This window comes from Pezoporus flaviventris, unplaced genomic scaffold, assembly GCF_033815535.1.
Source record: "Pezoporus flaviventris isolate CSIRO_AGI_PZ_B2104156 unplaced genomic scaffold, CSIRO_AGI_Pfla_v1 ptg000015l, whole genome shotgun sequence".
In the NCBI taxonomy this organism is placed as follows: domain Eukaryota; kingdom Metazoa; phylum Chordata; class Aves; order Psittaciformes; family Psittacidae; genus Pezoporus; species Pezoporus flaviventris.
In genome coordinates, this window is record NW_026892563.1 from 11,841,492 (window position 1) to 11,851,138 (window position 9,647).

The 9,647-nt window shown below is 44.7% G+C and overlaps 1 protein-coding gene and 1 long non-coding RNA gene across 3 annotated transcripts in view; one reads left to right on the forward strand and one right to left on the reverse strand.

The window, feature by feature from the left end:
- The window catches only part of EFHC2 (EF-hand domain containing 2), a 57,851-nt gene extending 57,267 nt beyond the window's left edge, over positions 1-584 (reverse strand). The window contains exon 1 of one of the 2 annotated variants that reach the window (XM_061453429.1): positions 428-584. In XM_061453429.1, coding sequence (XP_061309413.1) covers positions 428-469 — 42 coding nt within the window. In that variant the 5' untranslated portion in view covers positions 470-584. The remainder of the gene's footprint in view (positions 1-427) is intronic. The other variant, XM_061453430.1, reaches the window with a different exon arrangement.
- A 108-nt stretch (positions 585-692) lies between these two features.
- LOC133269313 (uncharacterized) lies at positions 693-9,033 on the forward strand. The gene is made up of 3 exons (XR_009743406.1): positions 693-849; positions 2,025-2,306; positions 8,781-9,033. It is a non-coding gene; the product is annotated as an uncharacterized LOC133269313 (long non-coding RNA).
- Positions 9,034-9,647: the final 614 nt, after the last annotated feature.

Below are 9,647 nucleotides of genomic sequence, written 5' to 3' on the forward strand. Positions count from 1 at the left end.
GCCCCATAGCACCTGCCAGACCCCTCAGTCCCGGCCTAGCCGCTCAGTATTCCCGCTCCCAGGGTAAAACTGGAGGCGGTTTGTACCCTCAGCGGCACCTCGCTTTCCATGTGCCCGGTAAGGGCGGGGGGTGGGTGGAGGCCTTCGCCGTGGCACCGGCTCTTGCCCCAGCCCTCACCCGCCCTGGCCGGCTCCACCGACAGCCACCATAGCTCACCCTGTTCCACCCTCGCCCCCCCTCAGGCAGGCGGAGTGCTGCCAGCGCCCGCCGCGTGGCGGCCACGTCGCCCCCCGCCTGGCCTGAGGGGGGGGGGGGGGGAGGTGGGCCAACCGACGCCAAAGCCAGCGTCAGCGGCGCCACCGCAGCAGCCCCGACACCAGAGCTGGAGGGGGAAGGAGAAGGGGCGTCCCTTCCGCTATCACTCACGTTCCGGTCGCGGGAAAGCCCGGGCAGGAGCGGCAGCGCCATAGCCGCCCCGGCCCGCCGGGAGCCCCCCGACAAACCCGCTCTCCTCCCGGCCCGAACCGCTGGGGGCGCCGTTGCCTGGAGACCGGTGGCGTCACGGGGGGTGCGGCAAGGGGCGGCGGGGCCGTGCAAAACCGAGCATTACCCAGTCTCAAGTCTTGCCGAGAGAGGCCCTCCAGAGATCGGTCGGCTTCGGCTCGGGGATCGTGGGCCCCGCAGTCACGACCCATGCCCGCTCCCTACGGCCCCGCCGCCGGTTCCCCTGGTGTTAGCGCCTGCCCGCCCAGGCGGTATCGGAGGGAGGCAGGAGCTGGATTTTGTCCTCCGGAGCCCCGGCCCCGCGGGGGTGCGTCGGTGCGGGCTCAGAAGCGGGAGGCTGGTCAGTGCTTGTGGCTTTTGGGGACCGAACCAGAATTAAGTGCGAATCGGTGTGTTTAATTTTCCAGAATTCACTTCCATCTTCTCCACAAATCTCTCTAGATTTCCCTCAGGCCCAGAGCTCTGAGCGGCCCTTTCCTTCCCTCATCTTGCACCTGCTGGATGGGGTCCCCCCCAAAAGTAATGTTGGAACCGGGGTCATGGATGGGGCAAATCCCACCACGTTTCCATTTTCTGCACATATTAATTCTCACTGTTCCCCATTTTGTGAGTTTAATACAGCAAATTTTACTGTGGGGCCCTGCCGAGCTTGGAATGCGGGGGGTGGGATGCTTTTCCATCTTTTGTTTGGTTTATTTTTCGCATTTTCGTCCACCGGGATGGTGAAACTAGGTCAGTGGGTTTCCACTTTCTGGTTTCCCAGTGCTGGATTATGCACCTGTATTTGCATTTAGTGCGGAAAGGTAAACATTTAAAGTGTATTTTAATTGAAAATGAAAGGAACCATCATTTTAATCACATTCGTTTCGTACAGTGGGTGGTATTACACTCAAATTTAAATTTCAAACAGAAAATACACTGAAAGTTTCTCACGGATGGCTTAGGGGGGGAGAGCTGTTTCTTTCTTTAATGGAAGTAACATTTTCCTTGTTAATAAGGGAGGATGCCTTCCAGATTGCCTCCACAGCCTATTCCAGAGAACAGCAACTATGCCATGTAATGTTCCTCCATTTTACATAAAGCTGTTCATTAATATATTTTTTTAATTAGAACTGCTTTTTACAGAAAAAAAAGTTTATGGACAAAATAGTTAAGATATGGATAAAATAGTTAGCTGAAACCCAAATATTTCAATTCTGATATGCCATCATGCTGTCTCAGAGGAGCTGTACTTCAGTTGCTTCATGTCCTTATTCTCATAGAAGGAGTGGATATCCCCTGCCATATTTCATACTCTATGATGCATTAGACCATGAAATTCCCATAACATGTCATCTCTTTTCCCTGAAACAGAGGCTCATGGAAAAGCATGGGCAATGTGTTCAATCTGAATGAGCCCAGGAGGTGCTCCCTGTGCAGCATTCGCTAACTGAATTGGTATTTGCCAAAAAATGTTCTTATTTCAAAACCTGAAATTTCAGTGAAAATTCTTTCACTTTTTATTTTTTTTTGCCAAAAGTTGCCCCATCAGCCTTGGCCTGGGAAGGGAAAAGGGAAGAGGTGCAAATTCTGAAAAAGTCATTGCAAGACACACAGCACTGTGGCACTTCAGCAGTGAAGCTCTTCAGCATCACCCATTGTTCTTTGCATGTTCATGTGATCTCCAGTATCCTTTCAGTATGTCTTTTGACAAACACTGCACAGGAGACAGCTAGCATACTCAAAACATACCTTTCAGTTTTGGCAGCTGTCATTAGGGAGTGAGGATCTCCAGGAAGTGATTGGATCCATTTTATAACAGGTATGTGCCAACACGTCTCTGTGAGATTAGCAAACCAGCCTAGTTGTGGGTTCATGCAGAATCCCCATAGGCCCCTTGCAGCTAACGGCACAATTTCTCATTTAGGGTAGCAGCCATCAACAAAACAAAACAGTGAAGAGTTAGTGTCTTCTTTCACTTCATTTATCATTCAGAATTGGTATCTCCTGTTTGGGTTTTGTGGCTTTTTATATAGTGGGGAGGTTTAAATGTCTTAATTCTCTTCTGATATCAATAACAAAACTGTTGTTCCAAGTGAAAAACATGCAAGAGAAACAGCAGCACTTCTTTAGGAAGGTTAATGAGGGGCACAGCGTCAGATTCCAATGCATTTCCCACAGAAAATCCCATGAATGGTCCCTAGCCTTCAGGTCAAATTTTTCTGCATAACATTACCTTCTGCCTCACCCAGAAAAGAAGCCTCAGGGAGCTGCAGAGATGGGAAGCATCTTTCTTTTACACCAAAAGCATAGTTACAATGTGATGTTTTCCACCAGACTTCAATCATTCTTTTGCTTTCAAAAGTGAACCGTTCCCCAACCCAAACCAAAAAGTATATTCTACTTTAAAACAGAATTGCTTCTTTCTACATTACCTTCTCTTTGGGGTTTCTCTTACATGTGTTGTCTTTTTTATTCCTTCTATAGTCACTCAATACAGACCAAGTGAAAACAAATTAATTTTAATGCCTTTTCTGGGAAAAATAAAAGTACTACAGAAAAAGCATTTTTGATAAAAGCTTTTTATTAAATGAGGATTGTTAATGACAACAAAGGCAAGTAGTTGGCAGTAGTATATTAACTGTATATTCTGACAGTACTCTGCTGCTGATAATAGTGGTGAATGTACGTAAGACTGTATTATTTGTACAGTTCAAAGGAAGGAGGGGAGCTAAAGCTGAAGAAAACATGGAAAATACTGTTTTTGTGAAGAAAAGACAGAGATTCTAGTCTCTTTGTACTAGGATTGTGTTTTTCTAGCAAACTTGAAATCAGTGAGGCTGCTCAAATTGTGAACTTCTGAGGAACTCGGAACTTTTCAGAAAAGGCTTATCTTTTGAAAAAAAAAAAAAAAATAAAATTGGGTTTTAGTCTGACCAAATGCCATTGGCTCCAGGGCCTCATTAGTCCATTTGTCTGAGTGGAAGACCAGGTCTTCCACTTCCAAGCTGTGTCGGTTTAGATTAGGAAAGTTTGACTAAAATCAGCATAATTTAGTGTCACTTCACTGTGAAGATGTCTCTGCTTCTGTCATATGTTTTACTACATCCTCTTTCTGGGACTGGTTTTACAGGCTATGTTAAGGCTGGGCTGTCCGAAATTAGATTATTCCCAGGCTGCCTAGTTCGAAGTGAATTATGTTCCCATGTGGATCATCACGCAAGCACCCTGGAACTTGAACAGAAGTTGAACTCTGACATGCACTTAATTCGGTACCAGAAATAAAGGATGGAAAACTATTCCTATAACTACCTTACCTATAAATTCCTTAGGCCTTTCTTAGCAAAATACCAGACACTAATAGTCATTGCAGAAATCACCTACGGGGTAGGATGAGAGGAATCAAACAGTTACACACACAGAGCTATCTGTAGCTAACTAGCATACAGGGATAAAGAGCAAATCATTTTGTTTTCAACAGTCAATGAACATGTAGAAAGTGTATGAAGGTACTTCTTTGGGGCCAGAAGACAACGCACAGACTATAATTTTTGGCTGCAGCTGTGGGGTGTTTCAGAGAACACACACAAAGAAAATAGGGCATTTTTGAAGCTATGGGTCTGTGCTGGCCATGTACCACACAGGTGTTTGGCACATTATTGCTGCAGCTGCTCCCTGCCCCAAGAAGACAAGGTATTAAGCATGAATTTCCACAGCTCATAGTCCATAACCTTTTTCTCCTGGTGATGCTATGGGGATAGGAGAAAACAGTTACATCCAAACTGGTCTCATTGGAAGGTTTCCTTAGGCCAAATGATCCCTCTGAGGCCAGTTGTTCTGATTCAGCACATAAGGCCCATTTGCACTTGAATCACCTTGCTCCAACTTGCAAGGCCTTTTGGGGAAGAAAGGCGTTGAGCAGGGAGAAGGGTAGAAGCTGTGGTACCCCCAATGGTGATGCCTCCCTGGTGCAGCCTCCATGCAGGAGGCTGGTTTTCCTCCCTTCCTGTCCCCTCCCCCTTACACATCTCACAAATTCATCAGCCTCTGGAAACTTGATGGAAGAAGTTTTCCTTGTTCACAGAACGAGGTTGGTTTTACATAAGCTCTTTTACATAAGGTGTGAGCTTTTGAGGGATGTTTGCAATCAGCCCAATTTCCCTGTCACTGAAGTTGGGGAGAATATGAGGGGACACTTTCTTCAGTCCCCCACACTTCTGAAAGTACATGAGAAAGAAATATGCTGGGGTAGTAGATTCCTTCGAGATGCCCCCGCTGCATATATTCAGTGAGATATGCAGTATGGAGTAGCTGTTCAGTTCCTCTTCACCCTCCTTATGTGGTCTGATTTGAGATGCAGCCACACTAGTAAAATGAACCTGACAGAAAAGCCTCTAATTTAATTCAGAAGCAGAATACAGGGGTTTTTTTACAATTAAACTGTAGTTGTGCGTTTAATACAGCATGCAGTAATTGCTGGGAAAAGTAGGAAAAACCCATGATAGGTAACATAACTAACAAACCTACAGGGGGAAAGTAGGAATACAGCACTTGGCAGACACATAACCGTTCATCAAAACACAGTGAAGGCCTTCAGGTTATGTCACCACCTGCACAAGGACCAAAGCACGTGTTCATCCCTCCAGATAACATCTGTTTCAGAATTGTCGTGGTTTAAAACCAGTCAGGCAGCTCGTTCACTCATTCCCCCCCTTCTTTCCCTCCCTCTACTCCCAGAGGGATAGAGAGGAGAGTCAAAAAGAATGCAACTCCCACGGGTTGAGATAAGAACAGTTTAGTAACTAAGGTATAACACAAATCACTGCTGCCACCACCAATAATAATAATGATAAGGGAAATAGCAAGGGAAGAGAATACAACACCTCACCACCCACCGACCGATAACTCATCCCGCCCCACCCAACCGAGCACCCATACTTAGTCCAAGCCTGCAGAGAACTAGCCCTTCCGGGTAACTACCCCCAGTTTATATACAGGGCATGACCTGCTGTGGTATGGAATACCTCTTTGGCTAGCTTGGGTCAGATGTCCTGTCTATGATTCCTCCCAGCTTCCCCTCCTCCCTGGCAGAGCATGAGGCTCAGAAAGTCCTTGGCCAGACCAAACATTTGAGCAGTAGCTAAAAGCATCGGTGTTATCAGCACTGTTCCCAGGCTGAAAGTCAAAACCACAGCACTGTACCAGCTACTAAGAAGGGGAAAAAATGACTGCTACTGCTGAACCCAGGACAAGAGTGAAGACAAATTACTTGGGAATGTGAAGTTTCCGTTGCCGGGGGCAGCCTAAAAGGGCAGCCACCCCAAGACAACTTCATGAGAGCAAGGGAAATGTCACTGTCACCTCCACTGCAGCATCCAGACACCTGATGACAGTGTCAGACACTACAGAATGATGGCCATACTCATGGCCACAATAAAGAAGGGAGGCAGCTATTTCCCTCCTGAGTATATTTGTGTTTCCTTCCTTTACTCCTGCCCTGTTTCGGATGTCAATGGGAGCGAACCCATCCACGTCACAAACATTTAATGACTTTCCTCTTCTTGCTCTCACAATGCCTTGCTGACAGAAATGAGGGGTTTGGCTCAGCAAGAAGTGTCAATACACATCTTTCCTCCTTTCCACCAGTGGTGTAACGTGCCTGGAGCTTGAATCTCCATGCTGTCAAAGCTCTCCCCTCCAGCCAACAAGGCACTGCAAGAACTCAAAAACCCCAGCCCCGGCTCTGTTCAGCCAGACTTACCAGTCCGTTTCCTTCTGCCTAGGAAAATTCTGTCAGCATTTCTCCAAATCTTGTAAGTTGCCTTGAGGATATGCCATTGGTTGAGGCTGTATGACTGAATTTCCTCCCTCTCCACAATCCTCCGTTTTCCAGGTTCATCTCTTCAGCTGATGGATAAAACAACAACAACAAAAAATCCCCGACAATTTTTAAAATTCCCATGGCAATAAATAGATAGATGGATTACAGTCAATTACCAGAAGCAGTTATTGATCAAGGCTGGTTTAGAAGTATACTTGCTTTCTGCAATCAAGCTTACAATACAATTTGCCCTGCATTCAGCATCTATTTCAATTAAAATGAAAGGGGAGGAAATGTCACTTATTTTAAATAAAAAGCTTTCAAGCTATGCTTGCAGTCTGCTTTGAGGATCTAGGACAGATCAAAGCTGCTTTGAGAACTCATCCATTCTGCTTCAAATATGATAGTGCATTGTCCATAGAAAAAATCAAGGCAGTGTAAGATATCAAAGGAGAAAGTACATTTTGGGCTTCCAGGCAGTGGTCTCAAACCTGGTGAAGTCTGCCAGAATAATAATGGAACAGGGGTGACATTAATCCCCTCAGTCAGAGAGACCAAGACACTGACAATTGCGGGCACTGCACCAGAAACGGTTTCTTAAATTAATCAAGCTCTGCCTTAATGATAATGAGGTCATCTGTATGGATCAAAAGCCTTGGTCAATGCCAGCTTCTCAAAACTTGAAATCAGTCAATTATGAACAAGTTAGGAATTGAGGTTTACCCCAAACCTAATCCCTTTGCTGATTAGGACGTTATTCTAACTTCCAGCCTAGAGGCATCCAAGGGAAACATATCCTGAAAAGGATGAAAATCCTTATTTTGGCATTGTCCTTTGAGTAATGTGTCTTTTGTGCCGTTTGATGCCTACTCCTTGTGTAATGGCAGATAGCAATCGCATCTCCTTTCACCTCTTTGCCAAGTTTAGCGAACCAGACATTTTGGCACTCCACTGTGTGATAGTTCATCATTCTTCTGAACACCTAATTTTGTCTGCTTTTCTCTCTGCCTGTTCCAGTCTGTGTCTTCCTTGAATAAAGGTGGCTATTCACAATAACCTAAAAGAAGTCTCACCAAGGTGCTGCACTGTTCCAGTCACTCTCATCTCTGCTGTGACTCTGCTGTGTCTTCTCAATATTTCTTTCTCCTGTCTTTCTGCTTTCTTGGGCTTGTGCTTCCTCCTACCCCTTCTCATTTCCACTCGTACCACTTTTTGTGCTGCTGCTTTTCTTCACTGCTGCTTTTCTCATCAAAGGCCAAAATAAGTGAGAAAAGTGTCAAGTCCCCCTTTCCAAACCTGTTGATTGAACGTGCTGAAGAATAAGTGGTCTGCAGGGAATAAGATTTCTTGGGCTGTTAGTTTGAATGGAGCTGTCTGGTTCAGCCTTGTCAAGTCTCTGAGCACAATTTCTTACTGCAGAGCTCCACTGCTGCCCTTCTTCTCTCTAAATGTACTCTGAAGGGCTTTTGTATCAGTGTGTGAGGGGTATGGGTAAGACCTAATGTAGGGCATAGGAGAAGCAGACTTCATTATCTGTCAGAGAAGTTTCATGCCCTTAAAATGTATTTTTCAAGGCAACTGGTCCTGATGTTGCATGGCCTGCTTCTCTTCTATCCATTGAAATTAGAGCCACTGTCCTGATGGTGTTTTGTCTATTTGTTTGGAGGTAACCTGTGATAGCACAGAAAGAAATGTCTTAACTTGAAGTTCAGTTTGAACTTGTGATTAAGCTCAGTTCTTTTTATGAAGGGTGTACCTATTCTTACTTGCTATGGTTCTACCTTAAAAACGGGTCAAACTCCAAATCTTGTCAATGAAAAAGATAAGGTTTAAATGATAGATGAAACCTTCTGTAATGCTAGACCACCACATTAGCTGGTCACCGGTATGTTCCACGCCACAGTGAGACCATATTTATTTTTGTGTGCTAAATGCTGTAGCAAGGATAGTTGACAAAGAAAGAAATGAGTTGAGGTTGAATCCTTAAGGGAATTTCAAGTTGAACAAAAACTAATGTGAAAGTTGAGACTGTAACAACCTCGGCAGTGTCCCTTTAAATTACGCTTAATAAATACCACGGAGCTGAAGTGTTCTGCATATATTTGTAACAAATGGTTGCACAAATATTTGGCTCCTAATGATGAACTAAACGGTATGACATTTGCCTGGGAAAATTAATTACTTTAACGTGTGTTGTATAAAATATGAGGTGATCATGTAATGTGTGTGTATACTGTAGAGTGTTGCTGAGTGACTAAGTTATTACCAAAGGAAATTTATGAGAAATAAACAAGAAATACTCAGAGATGCTGTAAATGTCATGTTATGCTCAAGGGCCTTTTGCGGCTGAATAATTTTTATGTGGATGAGGATGACAGGATCATGCAGCAAAAAAGTCACGTTAGAATGAGTTAATCTTTGTATTTGCACATAATTTTATTGGTATTTAATGTAGCTACGATGTTTCTGTTTCAGATTGTAGGGTCAATTCCTAATGAAGTTGACATAATCAAATCAAACTGAACTGAGTGATCCAGCATGGTCTCAGCACGAAATTTTAAATTGTCTCGGTTCAAGAAGAAAAGCTGCCTAGTAAAGAAGTGGGAAATAAATTGGTCCTCAAATCACGGCTGGTTTGGGCAAAATCATACTGCCTAATTTATGTGACCTTTTAGAAGACTGAAGTAATCTCCCTTAGAGGTGCTCCTCTGTGCAACTCTCACGTCTCGCAAGCAGGGAAGGTTTAGAGACCGCCAGATCTCTGCCCTCTCCTCCCGCTAGGATGCTCTGCAGAGTCTACATAAGGCTGCATACATGAAGAAGAAATGGAAAGCAGTGAACTGAAGAAACATGAACTGGCGAGGGAAAAGCAGATACATCCATTACTTCGCAAACAAAAAGTGTAGAACACTATGCACCAGATCTCTAAATCTGGTGGAAATAATATGGTTAAAATAATCATGTCCATCACACTCATCTTCTTTTCCCTAACTGAGAACCTCAGACAGGTGAGGCTCTTTCTTGAGCACCTAGCAGAATAATTTAAAAAAACAGGGCTGTTTGGTTTGGGAGGGATGAGGGGGGATGTCTTTGACTACTCCAGTAGTTATGAAGAACGTGATAAACTAGGGCACAGCCTGCTCAGTGAGTGTGTCACTGGCATTTTGTGATGCAGCAGCACTGAAAGCAGCTCCCCAGGTGGCAATCCTGGGGTCAGTTCCTACCACAGGAGAGCAACAGCTGGGGAGTGTGAAGGTGGAGGACAATGGTTGTGAGAGAGTTACAGGATTTTTAGGCCTCAGGGAGTGAAGGAAGGGTAACATAAACCTGAAGGCAAAGGAC